The sequence below is a fragment of the Cyanistes caeruleus genome, chromosome 16 (assembly GCF_971803275.1).
Source record: "Cyanistes caeruleus chromosome 16, bCyaCae1.hap1.1, whole genome shotgun sequence".
Lineage (NCBI taxonomy): Eukaryota > Metazoa > Chordata > Aves > Passeriformes > Paridae > Cyanistes > Cyanistes caeruleus.
Genome location: NC_141716.1, coordinates 14,567,517 through 14,589,492, shown reverse-complemented (window position 1 = coordinate 14,589,492; position 21,976 = coordinate 14,567,517). Strand labels below are relative to the sequence as shown.

At 52.6% G+C, this 21,976-nt stretch overlaps 1 protein-coding gene and 1 pseudogene across 1 annotated transcript; one reads left to right on the top strand and one right to left on the bottom strand.

Annotated features, from left to right (window-relative positions):
• The first annotated feature begins 1,897 nt into the window (after nt 1-1,897).
• LOC147650253 (maestro heat-like repeat-containing protein family member 7) lies at nt 1,898-13,928 on the top strand. Its single transcript, XM_086853416.1, has 14 exons — nt 1,898-2,126; nt 2,424-2,488; nt 2,597-2,746; nt 2,920-3,068; nt 3,353-3,500; nt 3,743-3,930; nt 4,020-4,157; nt 4,427-4,541; nt 4,695-4,832; nt 5,035-5,211; nt 5,336-5,491; nt 5,650-5,751; nt 6,144-6,246; nt 13,867-13,928. The coding sequence occupies exons 1-14, from the start codon at nt 1,988-1,990 to the stop codon at nt 13,926-13,928; spliced, it is 1,830 nt and encodes a 609-aa protein (XP_086709542.1). The 5' UTR covers nt 1,898-1,987.
• A 5,120-nt stretch (nt 13,929-19,048) lies between these two features.
• Nucleotides 19,049-20,997, bottom strand: LOC147650252 (uncharacterized; annotated as a pseudogene).
• Nucleotides 20,998-21,976: the final 979 nt, after the last annotated feature.

Below are 21,976 nucleotides of genomic sequence, written 5' to 3'. Positions count from 1 at the left end.
TGGAGCCTCCCAGCTGGATCCTAAATGAGCTGCAGAAATGCCCAGGTGCTTCTGTGACTCCAGTGGATACACAAATGGTTGGCTTGAGATAACAACAGCCCTGCTTTCTACTGCCACTGTTGTGTTGGAGGTACCAACACTGCCTTGTTCCATTTTATTGCAGTGTCCTAGTTTGACACTAGGCTGGACACCAGGCACGCTGGTGCCGAGGCAGTGAGATAATGCTTCAGCTATGCAAAAAGCTGGATGCAGAAAGAATTAATTACTTTGTAAAAGGGTATGTGAATGCAGAATTTTTTGGAAATCAGCAAATTTAGCATGTGATTATGAAATAGGTTGCAATATGAAGGTTTGGAAAGTATAATGTGAACATTAAGTTAAAAAAATGTATAAAAGGTAGTACTGTGTGAAGAATGGAGGAGTGAGTTTGTGCTGAAGCTATGCCACTCCCTCCCGGCATCAAATAAATAAATACCTGCTCTATAGGCCTTTATACCATGGAGTACTGTTTTCTTGCCCAGCTTTAGGGCATCAGCACCATGATCAGAGACACAGACCAGCTTCTGTTCCCACAGTTATCCCTATGCTCTGCACTTCCCCAGGTGTCTGCCTCGATGTTCACTGGGGACCTCCCTGTTTGTGGCCGTCCATTGCCGTGCTCAGCAGGCCGCCAGCTGTGTTTGCACATGAGCTGCCACAGGCAGACACACAGCAACTGCAGCAGAGGCTGGGCCAATTCTTTTTCTTCCAAAATGCAAGAAAGACAGAAAGGCACAAGGATACATGACAGCATCTCTGTGGAGTCTCTTTGTCCAGCGAAATTCAGTAGCTGTTGGTGTTTTTGTGCTACTGCTAATCCCTTCCACGAAAAACAACATTCCAGGAAGGAGCAACATCATCTGACACATCCCAAATGTTGCCACCAGTTGTTCCAGGTGCTCTGGCCAACAGTCCCTGTAGGATGGAGCACAGCCCCCAATGCACGTTGGCTTTGGCTGCCCTCTGGCACAGAAGCCCCCCCAGGGCACAGGTCTCTGGGGCAGGAGATGGGCACCAGCACTGCCAGGGCTCGGGGGGTGGCAGGCCTGCTTTGGCAAGGATTCTGACACCCCTGCTGATTTCAGTGGGGTCAGAACAGCACTCGGGCCCTGGCCCACACGTTCCTGGTCTGTGTCACACCGCCACGTTTAGGATGGCCACCAGGCGGGACATGTCCCAAGGAGGCCGTGACAGCTTCTGTGGAGGGCCCCGCGCCCTTCCCGCCACGGCTGCCTCGGCAGCCCAGGGGGCTCCTTCTGCTGCCCTGAGCCCACAGAGCAGGGCAGCCTTTGCTGATGGTTTGAGCTGTTCCTAAAGATCCTGTTGGGCTGTCTGAGACACTTGGGCCAAGGCATTGCTTCCAAGCTGGGCCACTTTGGCCGGGCTGGGTGGAGCCCCAGGGCAGGGGGCAGCGTGTGCAACGGCCCTTGGTGACACGGTGCAGCATGGTAACCGTGGAATGGAACGGGACAGGGTGTCCAAGGGCCCTTTGTGACATGGGGTGACATTAGTGTTGGCGGTGACACAGCCACACCACAGTGCCTGGTGCACGTGACAGGGCAGGACGGGACAGAGTGGTGCTGTGAGGAGCCCCCACACGGCGCACTCATTCCTTGCTGACCCAGAGCCTTTCTGAGGCGTTACTCCTGCAGGTCACCTCGAGGCCAGACCACAGCACTCGGTGACCTGCAGCCTTCCCGAGGCTTCACTTCTGGTGAGGTGAAGCACCACACTTCTCAGGTGTGCTCGAGCCCAGACCGTGGCATTTCCTCACCACGGTCCTTGACGACGAGTCTCCTGTCCTTGTGGCACGAGCCCCTGAGACCCAAGTGCAGGACTGGCTGTCCTGCAGCCTTGCCAAGACTTCACTCCTGCAGGTGCCTTCCAGGCACAGCTGCAGGACTTGCCAACTCAGACCTTTTCTGAGCCACCTCTGCTGCGAGTAGCCATGAATCCAGGCAGTGATGTTGAGCAGAGACCTCCGAGTGTCCCCAAGATGACCTGGGTGAAGGAGGAGAAAGAAGGCCCTGGGACTGCCCCAGCACAGCAGCCTGGAGAGCTGGAGCAATTCCAGCCACCGCAGCAGGGTGAGCGGCAGACCTGGGCCTGCAGCCAGCTTGGCCTCGTCCCATCCCATCCCATCCCATCCCATCCCATCCCATCCCATCCCATCCCATCCCATCCCATCCCATCCCATCCCATCCCATCCCCCGGGGACACGCCCATGGACAGGACAGAAGTGGGGCTGGGGCAGACGCCCTGGAGCTGTACTCTGTGCCCTGGGGCCTCCTGGGGCTGTCCCTGCCTGGGGAGTGCAGGGCTGGGCTGTGTTCTCCGGCCTCTCCCGCAGCCCCTCAGCTCAAGCTGCGCTCGCTCTTTGCCAGGAGCAGCCATGGAGCGCACTCGAGAGCAGGAACGCAGCCGTGGCCTCTTCCGCACAACAGCGCAGGTACCTGCAGCCATCCCCCCCTGGGCTGGGCCTGCTGTCCCTGCTCAGCCCAGCACCACGCTTGGAGCATCCATACAATGTCCCTCATTTCTTGCCCTTCTGCTGCAGATGATTTGCAAATTCATGAAGAGAATTCGGGAGGAAGAGACCAGTGCCATGGGCACTGTGGTCAGAGCATACTCTCCCATCTTCAAAACCAAGACCAGTGCTGCCCTGCTGGACATGCTTGTGGAGGAGGGTCCTTCCAGTCCAAAGCAAGTAAGCAGCCTGTGGCCTGGCTTCGATCCTCCCAGGAATTGCTTGGCCACGCCAGCTGCTCACTGTGAGCCTTTGAGGCCGTGGCAGTGCGGTGGGAAGGGAAGCACTTCTCTGGGAAGCTGGGCACATTACTCCTGCTGGCAGCTTTCCAAGTTTCCCTGTGCCTTCTCCAGGTGCTCCCCATGGTGAGGTTCATCCACCAGTGGCTCAAGGCTAATGAGTTTCCTGAGTACAATCTGTGCAGGCCCCTTCTGGATCTGACAGAGGCACAGCCTGCTGACATGGTGATGGCTCTCCTGCGTGTGGCCCCATGGTGTGACAGGTACAGGGCCCACGTGCCCAGAGGGCTCAGGCCATCCCCCTGCACAGCCTGGCCCAGGTGTCTGACAAACAGAGGATTCCAGGGCCCTGTGGCTCCTCCCTTTGTCAGCCCTGGCACAGCAGCCCCTGAGCCTGCTGCCCTCAGGGGCCAGTCCCCACAGGGCTGGGCTGCCACAGAGGGGCAGTGGGCAGAGGCAGGGCTGGCAGCCAGCTCAGCTCCCTGCTGCTGCCCAGGCCACGGGGATGTGTCCCAGACCCCCCTGACACAGAACTCTGTCCCCACAGAGCTGCTACCACCATGTGGAAGAGCATCATGTGCTCGTGCAGGGCTGCAGAGCCAGCCATGCTGATACTCCTGGATGTGCTGGGCACCTGGCCAGAGCTCAGCATGTGCACCTCCGACGGGGACCACACGGCTGTCCTTGCCCTGGCTGTGAGTTTCTGCAACTGACCTTTGACCCAAGGTCACCTGTCCCTCAGGTCTCCATCCTCCCTCCTCCCATGGCATCTCCCTGCCTCAGGCACTGGGCTCAAACCTGGCCTAGGAGCAGCTCCAGGGCCACCAGGCCGGCTGCTGTCCCTACATCTCCACTGGCCTCTCCCTGCCACGCTCGGGCCCTGCCACATGGACACCTGGGCACTGAGCACTGACTCAGGCTGCTCTGTCTTTCGCAGGCAACTGTGGTGATATGGAAGATACTCCAGCTGCCCTGTGTCCCACATGCAGTGACAGTGTATTTCCCCCGTCTCTTGGTGCATCTGCTCTTGCAAGTGCTGTTCAGCACATTGGATATGCCAGAGAAGGTCGATACTTTCTGGAAGAGATGCCAGCAGCAACACGGCCTTGCCATCAGCCCCAACAGGTGCTCCATGCCAGTCCTCCTGTCCCTGCCATGTCCCCAGGGCAGCAGCCCGTGCTCCCAGCATCACCTGGGCTTTGCTGTGCACACAGGTTTGCAGTGCACACCCTGAAGGCCCTGCTCTGCCGACTGCACTATGAGGATGTGGTGGCGGCAGTGGAAGACGAGTGTGGCTGGGACACGCTGCTGTGTGCTGGCACGCACCACTGTGCTGTGGGTGTGCTGGCCAGGTGAGCTGCCCCCAAACAGCGCTTGTGCCCCGTGCCTGGGGTGCCCCACACAGTCCCCGTGGTCAGGGGCCAGAGGGCCTTGTCACCAAGGGATGGCCAAGGACACTGCACAAGCCTGGGAGAGGAGGGTGCCCAAGAGCAGCTGCTTCCCAAAGGGCCTGGGTCCCCTTGCAGGGTGGTGGAGAAGGGCCAAGCTCCTCCTGGGAGTCAGTCCATGGAGAGGTTTGTCCCGCTGGCTCAGGGTCTTGGTTCCTTTTTCCTCCCGTCAGAGCAATGCGTCACGTGTCCCTACCCTTGTGTTCTGCGATTGCATTCTACCTGCTCGGGCTGCTCAGCAAAGACACGGCACACGGGGATTTGGCCGCCATGGCGTTCCTTGTGGAGGTGAGCCTGAAGGGCAGCGCTGTCTCGCTGAGCTGTCTCCCAGCTCTCTGCCCTCTCGGTGCCGCAGCCGCCCGGGACGGTGCCCACGCCCTGTGCTGCTGCCTGGGCCCAGCCCTGTGCGCTGCTGCCCCATCACCGGCCTGTGCCCTTCAGATGTTGGAGTGCCTGGACTCGAGTGAATACCGTGACAGCGTCCTGGAGATCGCATCAAACAAACTGCAGAGCGAGTGCAGGGAGAGGCGTCGCTTGGCACTCAGAGGCCTTGTGGTGCTCGGCAAGAATTCCTCCATGGTGAGAAGGGGGCAGCGGCTGCCGGCGTGGGGCTGGGGAAGGCAGTGGCTTGCGCTTGGTTGGCCTTTGGGCACTGAGGCAGCTGCTGCCAGCTCTCCTGCCTCCTGCCTCTTGCCTCCTGCCCCAGGCCTTTGGCACAGGCCTTTGGCCTCTGGGCCCTGTGGCAGCAGGGTGGCATTTCACACACTTGTGTTCCACACAGGCCAAAAGAATGTGGGGCCTGCATGAAAGGCTCGTGGAGCTCCTGGGGGAAAATGACAGCCATGTGCTTGGGATGAGCATCGCTCTCCTCAGCCGTTTGTTCCTGTACAATGGTGGCCCGATAACCATCCCCCTCGGCCTGCAGCTGGCTGAGGCGCTCCTGCCGCTCTTTGACAATGTAAGGCTCTGTGTCTCCAGCCATGGCTGCTGCCTGGGCACTGTGCCCTGGGCATTTGCAGGCCTGTGCCCAGGTGGGCCTGAAGCAGCTGATGCTGAGGTCTTTATTTCTTCCTTTCGTACAGGACGATAGCCAGGTGCAGCTGTGCTCCATGTTCATCTTCCAAGAGATGATGGATTTAGTACCAAAGGAGGGGAAAAAGGCCCTGAAGTCCCACGTGCAGCAGAGCCTGCTCCCACTCTCCTTGCACTGCCATGATGAGAACCAGCGCGTGGTTGATGTGAGGACTCGGCAGCTGCCGTGGCTCCTTGGCAGGGCGCTCGGCTGCCTCCTGCTCTGCTGCCTCGCAGGCTGCAGCTCCCTCCCGGTCTTGGTCCAGGGACGTGGGTCCTGTGCCCTGGGCTGTGGTGCCATCTCTGCGTCTCTGCTGCTCTCCAGGCCTCCCGGGAAACGCTGCTCTGTTCCGCCCGATTCCTGAAGAGGAAGGATCTCCAGCAGATGCTGCGGGTGGATCAGACCTGGAGGTTCGGCGAGGGCCTGGTAAGGGCGGGCTGGAAGCCCCAGCCCCAGGCTGGAGAAGCTCAGTGTGTGCGGCTGGCAGCTGTGCCCTGCCCAGTGCCGCACCCAGGGCCGCCAGCCTGTGCCCCACACGCTGCTCCCTTCCCTGGGCCCCGCGGGCTCTACTCCAGCCCCCTGTGGCCCCGAGCCGTGTGCCCATGGAGCCCCGGCACCGCTGGTCTGTCGGGCAGGGCAGCAGTGCGGCTCCCCGGGCAGCAGCCGGCCCTCTGCCCCCTCCAGAGCCCGGCGCCAGCGGCTGCTGCCCGGTGCCTCAGGGCTGGGCGGGCACGGGAGGCCGGGGCTGGCCGCAGGCAGCAGTGCCCGGCCGAGGGGCAGAGCCCGCACCAACCCTTCCCTCCCGCCGCTCTCTGCAGCTGGCACAGGACAGGAGCCGAGCGGCTGAGCACCTGCACCGGGTCCTGCTGTACCTGGACAGCCCACAGGAGTCCCTGCGAGCGGCGGCCATCAGGTTCATTGGTGAGCCACGAACCGGGCTGGGCTCCCTCCCTGCCCCGCCGCAGCTCAGCCCCAGCCCCGGCTGCTGCCCCGGCCCTGGAGCCCCGGCTGCCCTCGGGCTGCTGCTGCCGGCCTCTGGCAGCCGGGGCCCTTGGGCTGAGTCAGGATGCGGCAAGGGCCGGGGCTGAGCCCTGCCGGGGCAGGAGGCCGTGTGGCCCCAGGGCTGGCAGCGCCGCTGGCAGGGAGCTGTGCTGCTGGGACCCTGACAGGCTCTGTGTTCCCAGGGATGGCCGGGTGGCACCTCCGGGGGAACAAACGAGAGCTCCAGAGCATCTGTCAGGGTGAGTGAGGGCAGCGGGCTGCCAGCCCCGGCTGCCAAGGGGAGCTGCAATCCCTGCCCCGGCTGCCCAGGGCTCTGCTCCCTGTGCGGACCAGGCCTGGTGTGGCCAGGGCACACACAGAGATTTCAGGGGCACGAGTGCCAATAGTGTCCAGTGGCTTTGGGCTGATCCCTTTGGTCCCTGCTCCCTCCTGGCCATGGCCAGAGCCACCTGGGTTGGCCCTTGCACGGGGCTCTCCTTGGGTCCCTGCAGATCCAGATCTGACCATGGCTCTGTTCCTCTCTCTTGCAGCCCTTGATGACAAGGCACAGGACATCAGCCCTGCCATCAGAAGGCTGGCTCTGGAAACAGCCTTTGTCCTCCGGGCAGCTCCAGGCTCCATCTTGCAGAGGTGGCAAGATGGATTCCGCAGGGCACGCAAGAACCGCCCTTGTCTGTGGGCCCGTGGCTGGCAGTGCTGCTGGAGCTCTGAGGAGAGCTAAATTGAGAGGCTCTCTGTCTGCCGGGGCCATTGAGCCGAGCAGGAATTTTATTTAAGATGTTTTTTTTTTTCCTTCTTCTTTGTTCTTCTTTAATATAGAAATATAGAATTAGAAATATATAGAATATAGATACAGAATTATATATAGAAATATAGAATGTGTTCTCATACCCAGTGTCTCAGGTGCTTTCTCTGGTGCCCCGTGTGCGCAGGGCATAGGGGGAGAGGGGAAAAGGGTGCTTGTGCTCAGCAAGCCGCCCAGGCATGCAGTGGGGAAGGGAAAATGGCCAGAAGGCCCTCGGCCTTTGGTGCTTCTGCTGAAGCCTTAACGCTGCCCACAGAGGAACTGGGCAGGGGCTGGAGCTGTGGGGATCGCTGTGATTGTGGTGCCTGGAGATGGGCACGAGGCTTCTCCCAGCCAGGAAGCGCCGTCTGTGTATTGCAGCCTGTGGGTTGCTGGCGGGATTGCTGAGGGCTCCGAGGCTCTCTCTATTCGGTTCCTCCGGAGCTCCCCAGAAGGGAGCCCTGGGGCCTCTGAGCCTGCGCTCAGGCTCCAGGAAGCCTTGGGGACAGTCTGGGCTGTGTGGGTACCCCAAGGTGCTGCAGGCTCGGCCTCAGCTGCAGGGTGCCAGTGTTGCACGGCTGCTGTGTCCCCATGGACAGGGTTTGCTTTGGAGCCTGTGCTTATGGTGGCACAGGGAGCTCCGAACTGAGCTGGGCACGGACCCACAGCCCAGCCCTGCCATCCTTGCAGCTGCTTTGGGCTGGGGGCCGGAGCAAGGGGAGCCCTGGGATCTGCCCCTGACAGATCCCTTCAGACTGCACAAGGAAATGCTGGTGCTGGTGGCAACCCTGCCCAAGGCAGGCTTGATTCCTTTCATTTTATCCCTCAACACCAGAGTGCATTTAGTTCCTCTCCAGGGATAACACAAAATTCCCTGCTGGTGCCCATGAAGCTGCAGCCCCTCCCGGGCTCACCCCTGCCCCAGCTCTGGGGTCCTGAGCACAGAAGGAGCTGGAGCTGTTGGAGGCAAGGCAGTGGAGGCCCCAGAGATGCCGCAGGCTGGAGCCCCTCTGCTCTGAGGAAAGGCTGAGAGAGCTGGGGCTGCTCAGCCTGGAGGAGAGAAGACCTTGAGGAGGCTTCACTGCGGCCTCCCTGGCTGGGGGCTGGACATGGGGGTGTTCCTGAACACTCATGAATCTCAGCCCAGCCCTCTCCTCAAGCAGAAAATAGAAAGAAAAAAATATTAAATGGACAAAGAAAAGGGGGAAGTGTGTTTATTTGTGTATCAAGAACTTGGGGTGAAAAAATTAGCCAGGTGTCCTCAGATCCTTTGTGTGATGCAATGGATAGGTACAATAAATCCAGTGGAATCCCAGTGTTTCCTTGGCTGAGGACAGCCAGCTGCCCCTGATGGGGACACCAGCCCAGGAGGCTCCAGGGCTTTCTGGGATTTGGGAGCCTTTTTCCTCCAGCTTGTTTTCCTGCTGACAGGTGCACAGCTTCCAGGCCACTTCCACTCTCCCAGGCAAGGCATCAGAGGGGTTTAATGCAAGCTGTGATAAAATGTCTCTGTCTTTCCTCACAGCTATAAACCAACCAAGGAAAGCCGTACTCCTGGTAAAAATCACTGGATCACTTTGGACTTCAGGCTTTAATTTTTACCAAGCTTTGATTTTCATCAGGATTTAATTTTACTCAGATCATCTGACTTTCAGGACATACATTAATCTTTCATTTTCATCAGACAGGAGCTGTTGGTGAAAGCTCAATAGGTTCTGGTTAGGGTGGTGGGCCTGAGCTTTGTGGGTGTCTCACTGCATTCCCTGGCTTGGACAAGCTGCTCTTGGTCCAAGTGTCCCGAGCCAGAAGCCTGATGAGGAGAAAGGCATATGGGAAAACAAGTTTCAATAAAACCTTTGAGCTCTTGTTATAAATGTTGGGAAGAGATGCTGACTATTCCTTGCTCACCAGGTAAAGCTAAGGAGTTTTTAAGCATGGAGCTGAGAATAGCAGATTGGCTGGAGAAGAGGGTGATGCCCAGACGTGCACACTGCCCACCAAGGCAGGAGAGGACCGTGCCCTCACACCCCATGAGACAGCCCTGGTGGTTGTGCTGACCCTGTGCCAGGATTCCCTGGGGCTGCTCTGCCTGAGCCCCCCCTCAGCTGGCTGTGCTTGTCCTGCCTCCCTCCTCCTGTGGTTGTGCTCCCAGAGGGGTGTTTGTGAGGGGCTGTTGGAAAAGCAGATTAATGAGCGAGACATTGAGAATTAAACCAATCCAAATCCACACAGTAAATAGGGCTGCTGTCAAGTGCTGTTCCCGAGGGAGATAATATCCCTTCCCCCTTAATTTCTTAGTAAATCCATTATGATTAATGCTAGTACAGTGGGAACACTGTTATTATAAATACATGGGTGATGGCAGAGCTGCAGCATTAATAACACTGGGTATTACTTAACTAATTAGCTGCTGTTTTTGGTAGGACTCTTACCCTGCTGCATTAAGCTGAGCCTTGCATTGCAGCCTTCTCTGGGCTGTCTCTGCTGCAAGGACACAAAGTGAGAAGCATCTCCTTCCTTCTGGCCAAAAGCCACCCCCCCACCCCCCGTGGCACTGGCACTCAGCTGAGCTCCCAGTGGGTTGGTGGCACCTGTGGAAAGCCTGGGACACTACTGATGGAGTCTTGTGGTGTTGGAGACTAGCAACAAGTGAAGGAGGGAATGGAAGCAGGACCTGGCACCTCCAGGTGAACCTCAGCCCTTGGGGACCAGGGGACATGAGAGGACACTGCAGCCCATGGGGACCTGTCGCCCTGAAAACTCAGCTTCTGAGCTTGCTAACATAGTTTTCTAAGGACTTTCCCAGGACAGTAACTGTAAACATAGATATGTGTACATTCTTTCTGTTACACGTCTTCTGCTGGGCATTTCTCATGGCCAGTGCAGTGAGAAAGTGTTATCCTGAGCATCCAATGCCTGGCCATGGTAAGAAGCCTATAAATCCTGGGAGGAAAAATAAACTCTGCTCTTTCTTCACCACACCTCAACCTGTGTCCGCGTGATCTATTGATCTTCAGCGGTAACAGGGACCAGGGCCAGCTTGGCAATATTCTTGTCCCTCCTTGTGGCCTCACGGCTTCAGAGCTTCTCTGAAGGATTTTCCAACACCTTTTTTGCTGTATTTCATAGATCTGTGGAATCATTAAGGTTGGAAAAGTGCTCTATGATCATTGACTGCCAGCTGTTCTCCCAGCACTGCTAAACTAAACCATGTTCCCAAGTGCCACATCAACAGGGGTTTGAAATTCCTCCAGGGATGGAGGATCCACCACTGCCCTGGGCAGCTGTTCCAGTGTTTGACAGCCCTTTCCATGAAGAAATTTTCCCTAACATCCAACCTAAACTTCCCCTGGTGTAACTGGAGGCCCTACTCCTTTTGTCACTTGTTGGGAGAAAAGCCTGACTCCCACCTGGCTCCACTCTCCTGCAGGAATGGAATCAGCAGGAGCCCTCCTTAGCTGGGGGGTGGCTCTGCCTTTTGCTGCTCCTGCCTTAGTGCCCTGCCCCTGCTCCCCAGGGACCCCAGGTGCTGCAGAGGGCCCTTCCCCTCCTCCATCCCCATCCCCTGCTGCTCCTCACACAAGCAGGCTGCACGGCTCTTTTTCATCCCTTCAAATTAACACCTACTTAAAATTCCAAAGCAAATACATTTTTAATTTCCTTAATTAAAATGATTTCCTAGTTAGAGCTGAATAATGGGATTTGAAGCACTGAAGTAATGGGGTGTGCCAGGCTGCATGGGAGCTGAGGCACTGGTGAGCACAGTGAGGTCTTGGGAGTGATGGGATCATGTCCCACCTTAGGGAGCCAGAATGAGCCAGAGCTCAGCATCCTTTGCACCTCTAGGGAGTAAAATTCACCCAAGTGGCAGCTTAAAATGATATCCCAGCAGTCACTGGTTTTCCAAAGGTTGAGTGTGATGGATTGCTCCCACTGCCTCCCCTACAGCCCAAAATGACACCCAAAGGGCATGCTGAGGGGGCTGGCCCCTTCTCACTGTGGGGGGCTTTGGGGGGGATCAAGGTCTGGGGTGAATGTGGAGGAAAATCATACCAGGACCCCAAGATGAGATGGGGTGCCCTCCTCTCCGTGTGCTGCTTTAGCCCAAGATGCCTGCACCCAGAATAACTCTGGGGTTTGGCTTTGCAGGGGTTTCTCAGCCTGGAAGTTGTGTCGGTGGGATACCAGAGAGCCGTGTGCTGGGGCTCTGGTGAACATGTGACAGGGGAGGAAAAGGGAGAATACATGATGATAATGAGTTAAAATGCATTTAACGAGCTCCTGCTGCCCTTACACACCCCAGTGCTGGGGCTCATGGATGGGAGGTTCTGCAGCAAAGGGATGGATTAGTCCCACTTGGATCTGACTGAAAGACTGCTCAAAGCACAGATTTCCAGCTCCAAACCTCCAAACCCTCTCTGCTGTTTCTGTCTGGATGCCTCCTTCCCCTTCCCAAACTCTCTCCTCTGATGTATTTGGGAGTTTTTCATGTATTTATTTAAATTAATAATAATTTACCCATTAAAATGCTGCAGATCAGTGGGTTCTTCCTGAAGGAGGAGTGTGTTTGGCTCCGGAGGGTTCATTAGCCGCATGTTGGGATTGGGGGGTGCTGTGCATGGAATGATTTATGCACATCCCTGCCACTCGAGCCAATCCAGCCTAGAATAATTCAAAACCAATTCCATAAATCACTTATTAGTTATTACTGAAATATTTATGCAGCAGAGGTGTCTTCCTGTGAATTGTTGGGGGTTTTTGCCAGCTTTTTCTTCACGGACAAAAAAAAAAATGTTGACTCTTGGGGCATCTTGAGTGCAAGAAGATCCAAAGTTTTGGAGTTGCCTTGCTCTGCCTGGCTGGGGTTTGAGCAGAGCCTCTCACTACAGCCCCAAGCCTGACCACAGTGTGTGTGCCTGCTCTGTGAGTAATGAGCAGGTATCCTAATTAATCCTCATTTCCAGCAGCAGCCCGAAGGAGCTGCACGATGAGCATGGTGCTGTTTGATGCAGATGAACTGTGCTTTGGTGGGAATTCAATTACCCAGCTTTTCCTTGCTGAACATCATGCATTTGGACGATACAGTAGTTCCGGTGTTAATGAGATGCATTTTCACTGCTCTGAAGTCTGTATTTCTCCCTGTACTTAGTGCACAGCATCCACATTAATTACAGCTCCAGTGGAGAAAAACCCGCAGAGTTACTACCTGCATTTTCCTCCTGGTAATAGCAGTTTCCTTACATGGCCAGGAACATTATGGATTCACTCCTCAGCCACATTTTATACCAAACAACTTGATTGTGATAGCAGGGAGAGAACAACTCTGCTTCCCTTCAGCTGCTCAGGCTGTGCTGTAAAAGGGTCATTTTCGGGGGTGGGGGATGAATCAGATGCATTCAAGTCAGAACATCCTCGGAATAAAAGCATTTCTGGAAGTTGTTTAAAGAGGGTTTTGTGAGACATGTGGAACTCACGGCCAAATTAAACCAGCAGCTGATGGGCCCACACAAAACGGAGAATCCCCTGGGATGGGGGCTGCAGCCAGCATGGGAAACCACAGGTATTTTATTCCAAGGAACAAACACATTTGTGCTTTGATTTCTTTTTTGGTTTTGAGAGTTTTCAAACTCCCAAGCCTGGCAGCATGGAGTTTCCCTGAGATTTCTCCAGCAGGAGTTGTGCATTAGGGGATATCCCACTGTTGGCTCCAAACCATCACATTTTGGCCACAGATGTTGTTGTCACCATCCCTGGAAGTGTTCAAAAGCCAAGTATTCGTGGCACGTGGCAATACAGTTTAGTGGGAATGCTGGTGTTTGGTTAAAAATTGGACTTGATGATCTTAGAGGGCTTTTCCAACCTTAATGATCCTGTGATTTCATGGAAAGCTGAGCAGTTTTAAGTTGTGTAAAACAGGAATTCCCAGGGAATAGCACTGCAGAGACATTTAATAAAAAAGTGAGCAGAAGTGTTGTAGCACATTGTATAAATCACTCTTTGACCTTCATTGAACACCACTGCCTCCTCACCTGTTAATAGCTGGAAATCCCTTGTAGCCTCTACTGCATCTTGGCAATTGGCATGGAAACAATTAACAGTTATTAACAGTTTTTTCTGTTAATCATTCATGTCTTTATTCAGGTATTTACACATCTCTCTTTGTTTAAATCTCCCCTCCCTCTCAGGAGTTGAAAGTGCCTGAATAGCAGGTGTGGTTAAAAATATAATGAAGTGCACAAAGTCTTGGCTTCCCTGAGGAGCAGCTGTGCAGGAGGAGGGGAGAACACTGGGATCTGGGGCTGTTGTGGTGGCCATGGATGGCAGAGGGGCTTTAGGAAAAGGATTTTCACTGGGGAGAGAAATCCTCAGTCTCTGTGTCCAGCTCAGTGTATCTGGCGAAAAAGCAATGAGAAGGATCTTACCCCATTTTTTCTGTAATTCCTTTGAAAATTAACATTTCTGTTTTTCCAAATAGGCCTCTTTATTTTTATGTTTTCTCCCCCCTTCTTGATACTGGTGTTTAAAATAAAACCAGGAGCTCACCCTCTCACGCTCATGGTGTGGTTCCCTGTTTGCTGGCAGCTCCCAGCAAGATTTTCAGGGGAAACCACCTTTTTCTGAAGCTCTGAGCCCTTCTGGTGTGGTGGAGGCTTTCAAAGACAATGGAGGAGTCAAGACGTGAAAAGTCGGAATCCTTCTGAAAACCAGAGCTGTGTTTGAGCCACCTGAGCCCTGCTGCTGCTCTGCTCTTTCAGAGGTTGCAGAGCTTGTGAACAACACTTTTTGCAGCCCCAAGTACTTCCAAGTTGAAAACTAACCAGAGGATTTAAAAGAAGAGAGAATCCCTGTCCTTTTGGTACCTTCCTGGCTGTAAATGCACCTGAACTGTGTTTTTATGGTGTCACCAGCAGCAGCAACAGCTGCAAATGGGGGGAATCGTGAAGCGCAAAGTCTCTGGAAATCCTGTGGCTCCAGGAGCTTCCCCAAATGTGGAGACAGGATAAATCCAGGGTGCCTTGCACTAGATGGAGCTCCAGGACAGCTGGCTCTCCTCAGTGCCCAGCTCCTGCTCCTGCCCAGCACTGGACACAGGGAGCTGCTGGACGTGACCTGCACATCAGTGACCACCCTGCCCATCCCAGCAAAACCCTCAGGATGCCTTTAGCTGATGTTGTTTGGTGCCTCCAGGCTGGCTTGGCTGCCTGCAAAACAAACAAAAAAAAAAGTCTCAAAAATGTGAAATACCAACTCCTCTTTTCCTCTTCCATCCCTTTGGTCAGCCCCATGCTTGAGGCAGGAGCATCCCATCCCATCCTCCTGGGAATGAGGACAGAGAAGTGCTAGCAGACCTTGCCCTCAGCTCTCCTGCTGCTGGCTGAATCTGGAGACATTTACTTGAGGGTAGAGACTTCTCTGCTTCTTTAAATAAAATTTGCTGGCAAATTCTTGTGGTTCAAATTTCCCTTAAATCTGGCTTAGAAGACGCCTATGGAGGTTTAATTGGAGCTAAGAGGAAGGGCTGGGTTTGGTAATTAGGGGAGAATGAATGAAAATTCAAAATTTAAAATGCAGCAGGTGAATGGTTGTGGTGGAGCTTTTCAATACTTCTGAAGTTCTTGGGCTCTCAGTGAGATCCTGCTCTCCAGGCAGGAGTGGTTTACTACAAATTCCACTTATAAATGGTACTAAAGCCTCTGTTAAGACTCCAGAATATTGACTGTGATTATTTTTGTAGCTCTTCTGAGTACAGTGCTACTGAAGGGCTCTAGAAATGGAAGCATGATATATTAGGGAAAGGTGTTGCGCTGTACAGAGGCTGCCCAGATATCTGCTGCTGGAATGGGGAATCTCTCTGGTTTAAGGAGATACTGTCTGGTATTCAGTATGGCCCCTCAGCAGGAGAGCAGGGCTGGATAAAGCAGCTTTTGTTCTCTAATTGATCAGAGACTCCCCATGGGAATTCCACAGGGAATTGTGTCTCAACCAAAGCTCTGCTTCCAGGGAAGGCTCCAAGCCCAGCTCTGGGTTATTTTTTAGATGAAACTTTGCTGATTTTGTGGCTGTTTTTGTGGGCCACTGAAAACTTTCATGGGAACTATGCCCTGGCTGAGGATGGGGGAGGAGGGAGCTGCTCTTTGGGGTGAGGGCTGGTCACCCCTGGAGCTGGCTCTGAGCAGGGGATGGTCCCTCCGGGTGATCTCCCTTTGGCTGCTGGGGAGCAAGAGACAGAGGGGTTTTTGAATTTGGACCAAAAGCTGAGTGCCTGGGCTGGGACTTTGGCGGAGGTCCTGCTGCTCAGATCCCATCCTGCTGCAGGTGGAGGTAGGGATGAGGGAGGGCTGGAGCACCTCTGATGTGTAGAGACAGACCTGGAGAGCTGGGGAGGTTCAGCCTGGAGAAGAGAAGGTTTTGGGGAGTCCTCAGAGCCACTTCCCATGCCTGAAGTGGCCTATGAAACAGAGGAAGAGAGGCTTTTCATATGGGCAGACAGTGTCAGGACAAGGGGAATGGTTCTAAACTGAAGGAGGACAAACTTAGATTGGATAATGGCAAAGAAATCTTTTACTCTGGGTGGGCAGGCCCTGGCACAGGGTGCCCAGAGCAGCTGGGGCTGCCCCTGGATCCCTGGAAGTGTCCAAGGCCAGTCTGGACAGGGCTTGGAGCAGCTGGGACAGTGGAAGGTGTCCCTGCCATGGCAGGGGTGGGACTGGGTGACCTTTAAGGTCCCTCCCAACCCAAACCAGTCTGAGATTCCAAGAGCAGTTTCTTAATTGTGAGCACATCTGCCTTTATTGAGCTTTTGCTGGGAATTAAGTGTGAAGCTTGGCTCTGTGTCCTAAATCATCCTAGGCTTCTCTAATCCCTCCCACCTTTCTCCCCCCAAATTTAGGTCTTCAGGGTCTGTTACAAAGAGCCCCCAGCTGTCTGCCCTGCCTGAGCTTTTCTGTTCATTCTCCTGCCCTCAGCTGGGAGGAGACAGCACCTTGCAAATGCCAGATGCCCAGGATTGTGCCCTTGTGCTTTCCCACAAGCACTAAAATCTCATAAGCAACCTGCTCAGACAGGATTGCCAGCCCTGCCTCACTCACCAGAGGGGAATGGAGATTTGCATCTATTTCAGAGAGGCAGCCATGATTTTGATTCTTTTTGTGAGATTAATTGAACCATGACGAGTTTTCTGCTTCACCAACTCCAGAGCTGTGGCTGCAGGAATTCTTCCTCCTCACCTTCTTGGAAGCAGATGGTGATTCATTCCATAGTCATGTTGGGATAATGTGTGTTTCTTTGTGTTTGGATGGTCAATAGGGAGCACTCCATCTCCACGGGATTTTAAATATCTTGGAGGACCCAAAAGCACAGAGCTGCACGTGGGGACTTTGTGTAGATTTGTGATCCTTTTTAGAGGAGCTGAGGCCATATACTAGTGACTGAAATTCAGGGGGCCATAAATAGCATATTTCCATCTGTAGCAGCTCTGACTTGGCTTGACTGTTGTTCCTGTTACTTAGAGGGAATATGGACACTTTGGGTTATTTAAACAGTCTGGAAGCTCCAAGATGGGATGGAGGAAGAAGTTCTGATAATGGAATAAACTGCACAGAGCTTGGAAAGCAGCTGAATGTCCTCTGGAAGAAAAATAAACAGTTATTTTTAGGCTTTTCTAGTGGTTTATTTATGGAGGGAGCTCCTGCACTCTGGAGTGGGGCTTGGTTGGTGGGAAGAGCATCTCTGCCTTCATGGGAAAGTCATGTGCCATGTTTTAATGATTTTTGGTGGCGGCTGTGGGTGAAAGTCAGGTTTTCCATAGTTCAGAGCTGGAAATCTGTTTTGTGTAGTCCCAGAGGTGGGAAAGAGATGGAAATCGTGGGGTGGGTCTAAGATAAGCCCAGCTTTAGCACTTCCTGCTCCTCAGCAAGGTCAGCTCTCTAGTTTGGGTTTTCCAGGAGTCGAATCATACATATGAATTACTTCTTGTACAAAGTTTTCGATTGTCAACAGAGTGATTTGTGAATAAATGTTTTCATTACTTGGCTGGCTCCATGGATGGATGAATAATATCCGTCAAATAAATTATTCATCCCTTTCTCTCCTTGCCATCATCAGATAAATTCCTTGTGATTTATATTTGTTCCTTATTCATCTGGCTACGAGGAGCAGACATATTAGAGATGGGTTAGGAGCTAAATCTGCTTTATGGAACCCAAGAAGGGAGCTCTGGTTGCTGTTGTTGGGGTCTGTATCCACACAAACCTCATCCCATGGAGTGCCAGTGCCCTCTGCATGCTTGGGGTGGCTCCATGGGGAGTCCCCAAGTGCTGAGCTGAGGGCAGAGCCCTCATTCCTGACAGAATCTGTGTTTAACAGAGGGGAGGGGGGCTTTGGCCAGTCTTCAGGGCAGTTTTTGCAGCATTTTACACAGCACAGAGGCTGCAGACCTTCCATCCTTTCCCAGGCTCCCACTTTGCACCTTCCTCAGACTGCTTTTACCCCTGACAAAGCCACACCAGCCTCCTGCAGAGCACTCCAGCAGGGATGGGAGAAGATTTTCCACCGGTGCCAGAAGGGGAGTGGAGGGGAAAGGAATTAGTTTGGCTCCTCTACAGAAAGAAGCAAAGAAAAGCATCACACAGAAGCTGACTGAAGGGACAGAGATCAGCTGCTCCTGCTCAGAAGTGACCTGATTTATTAATGTGATTTTCAAGTGTTTCACTTGAAACTGTTGATTGTGCTTTTTTTTTTTTTTTTTTTTAAACTGGTGTTATTCCAGTTCTGAAAAATGCATCTATGCTTATTTTCCTTTCAAATCACTGGGGAAAGCATCTTTCAATTCCCAAAAAAACCCCAAAAAAGACACAATATTCTTCAAACCATTTTCCTTCTCAAACAGTTAAGGCAGACACAAACCACAGAAGGTTTCACCTTTAAATAGTAAAAGTTGGAAATGGAAAAGGAAAAGTTACCTGGATGTGAAAAGCAGAGGTAAGAACAGATCTTATTTGGAGCTTTAACTCGAGGATGCTGTGTCAGACCTGGCTGATCCCTGTGAGGATCCCTTTCCTGGAACACCAGGAAAGCTTTGATTTTTCATTCCCAGTATCAAATCCAAACACAAGCACTGGGATGCAGCTGAAGAGAAGGAATGACAATGGAGGGAAAAGCCCTGTGGCTCAGGGGATGAGGAAGGAGCATCCTCTGCAGGGAGGGAGGAGGAAGGAAAGTGGCTCAGGGGTTTCTCCCAGTGCTCCCCAGCCCTTGCTGGTTTTCTCAGTGTGTTGTGCTGCAGAAATGAGCCCAGAGATGCTCTGGAAGGATCCCATCCCTCCCAGAACACCTCACAGCGATGCCCCACACACATTTTGTGTCTGTTATATGCAGGATCCACTTAAGTGATCCACTCAGCTGCTGCAATCCGTGTGTTCCCTAAAGAAAGCAAATCCCAAAGAAAGAGAATACAGCACCAAGCAGGGACCTTCCTGCCTGAAGGACGTATTGGAGTATAATTTGTGGAGTGATTGATGTATTTTATTTTTAATAATATTTTCCCCCTCTTGTCAGCTTTCTCTTTCAGGGGACACAATCTTGGGGCCCTTTCCAATTGAGAGCTGTATTTCAGCAGGAATGGTTTGCCTTGCCCACCTGGCTGGGAGGGGGAAGGGGAAGGAGCAGGGTTTGCTCTGCTTGTTTTGTTTGGCTTTGGCCTTGGAATTCAGGGTGCCAGGGAATGCAGGAGTTCTCACTCAGCCTGTGAAGAGATCTTCCCTTTGCCCCCAAAGTAAATCCAAGCTAGCTCTGTCGAATGGAGGGGTCAGGGAGGCTCTTCAAGACCAAGAAAATACCAAAAAGGTGCTGCTTCTCCCTCCGGGGGATCAGAGGATGTTTATTCTGGCTAGCTTCCAGAAGAGAGAAGAGGCTGGGTGCCTCTTTCCCAGACTCTTTCAAACCTCGGGAGAGGGGCGGGGGGACACACAACACCAAGCCATGGGATAACGTTTCAGGGACAGGGAGGGGAGGGGAAAGACACGTCACAGAGAAACAAAGTAACTCCCAGAAATATGCACCACCACATCTGCCCCTACTTTGATATATGTAATTGAATGAAAGGTAATGAGCTTATACTACTTACTGACCTGAAGTGGCCCACCAATCCCCATTTGCAGGCTGGTGAGGGTTACTCTGGTCTGCCAACTCTATATGGTTGACATCTGAGGTAGCTGAGATTAGCTTAACTATGCTTCTGTACAGTATTTTGCTTAGCACTCCAAACACTAACACCGTCAGCAGAACAATGACTAGCAGTGACAGAATAGTTTTCACTACTGAAGCCCACCACCCCGAGAGTCCCCAGTTTTTAAACAGTCCATTGAACCAGTCATCTGCTTCTTGCTTGACTTGTCTGATCATGCTTTTCATCTCTCGGAGCGTGGCATGGATGTTAGGAGCTTTCGATGTTAGATCCATACAGCAAAGACCCTCGAACTCCTGGCACTCGTGCCCGTGGAGCAACAGGAGAAAGTCTATTGCAGCACGGTTTTGAAGTGTCGTCTGCCTGGTAATTTCCTCATCTTCTAGGAGGGCACTTATGGCATTAGATGTTAAATTCGCTTGTTTTACCACCCAGCATTCTAGGTGTCCCAATTCACCTAGAGCCTTAGCTGCAGCTACCCAGGGAAGGAAAATGGATGCAGCAATCCTTTTTTGATTTTGACCAATGGAAAATCTCTGAGTCACAATTTTCATCATCTGATTTTGTAGCACTTCTCTTTTGAATTCTTTTTGTCAAATTGTTTTTATGGGTCCACTTGCCAATTAATGTTTGATTGGGCGCTAACAGTGATAGACGCCCTATGGTACACGGCCCTCCGAGGAGACGGGATGGAATTCCTGCCCATGCACGGTCCCAACAAATGAGGAACAGTCCTTTGGGGAGGCTTTTGGGATGTGTATGAGCTGAAGAGTGCACTTTGATGTAGCTTAGTACACGGCACCACCTTTTTGCTGTGAACTCTTCTCGATGTTGTATTATATGGTGGAATGTTTCTTTATGAGTTGGAGGACTGACCCTAAAGTGTACACAGTATGATGCTGGGGAGGAACCCAGTAGCTCTAACTCCTGGGGTTCCTGGGTTGCCTTAGGAAAATGGGGTAGCCACTCTTCTACTGGGTTTCTTAACTCTGCTTCTATATGAGTGCTGTGTAGTTTATTATCTGCCTCAGGAGTCAGTGTACGAAAGCTGTGTGTGAATTCATCATGCTGCAAGGGAATTCCTACCAGGCAGGTAGACATAGGGTTTTTTGCTGCTGCAGTCGATAGACATATGTTTTCCTGTTGGAGTGTTTGTGCCAGGGTAACCCAGACGTTCTGGTGTGGCTGTGGGACGATCCAGGCTGCTGTCAGGCTGCTCAGTGCGAGCAGGATGACAGCAGGGTTAAGGCTCATCATGGATTTGAGTAAGAGGTAGGTTATTTCTGAAAAAAAGGAAACAGACATTCTTTAAAACATATTCACAGTTATAGTATGCAGGTCAGAGGCTAGAGAGGTTTCTTCTTGCTCTCTTCAGCGGCGTCTTCTCTTGGAAGTGACAGCCACTTGCTTCTCTTCTCTTCTTGCTGGTGCTGGATTCTTTGGAACAAAAGGTTTTACCCATTTCTGAGGGATCCATCGGGGGCCTGAAGGGGTGGATACACACGCGTAACCTCACCCCCAGGTGACAAGTTCATAGGGACCCTTGGTTTGCCAAGTTTCAGGGTCCCTGATTAACACCGGTGGATGCTGTGACAATTTAAACTGATCACCACTGTTAAAATGCCGAGTTACAGGAGGATTCATGTTTTCAAATGAGCAGTTTAGGAAATTATTAGTAAACAGAGCTTTACAGAGTTTCTGCTGGGGAGACATCCACACTGCTTTGCTACCTTGCCTGGCTAGGACTTGTTTGAGCGTCTGATGTGTACACTCGATTACAGCTTGACCTGTGGGGGAGTGGGGGATGCCAGTTTTATGTTCCACTCCCCACTGCTGGACAAATTCCAGGAACTCCTTGGATTTATATGCTGGGCCATTATCTATTTTAATTTCTTTAGGGATTCCCAATACAGAAAAGGCCTGTACTAAGTGTTGTTTAGCATGCACAGACTTTTCTCCTGCATGAGCAGAGGCATACACCGCTCCTGAGTATGTATCAATACTCACATGTACATACTTAAGGCGACCAAAACTGGGAATGTGAGTGATATCTGTTTGCCACACCTCACAGCTCTTAAAGCCTCTGGGATTAACCCCGATGCCTAATGATGGCACTGCCTGAAGCTGACAATTGGGACAGGTAGCCACGATGGCTTTGGCCTGATTCCGTGTCAGCTGGAACTGACGAATCAGTCCTGGCACATTTTGATGATATTGCTGGTGACTTATTTTTGCCTGCTGAAACACATCAGGGAGACATACCTTTTCGGCTGGGGCAGCAAGGGAGTCAGCCTTCCGGTTCCCCTCAGCGATTTCACCTTGCAATGGGGTGTGCGATCTTATATGCATCACATAGAAAGGTTGTTCTCTATTCGAGACCAAGTAAATCAGTTTTGAAAGCAATCTAAAGAGATGCTCGTTCTCAATGTCCTTGAGAACTGCCTGTTCCGCTCTGGACACCACTCCTGCTACGCAGGCTGAGTCAGTAACTAAATTAATTGGTTCTAAAAATTTTTCAAAGGCTCTCACGACCGCAGCTAGTTCAGCTATCTGGGGTGACCCCTCTACAAACTCAACATCAGCTTCCCAAAGCTGAGTCTGTGGATTTCTCCAAGTCATCACCGACTTGTGGGATGTCCCAGATGCATCAGTGAACACTGTGAGAGCCTTGAGTGGCCTCC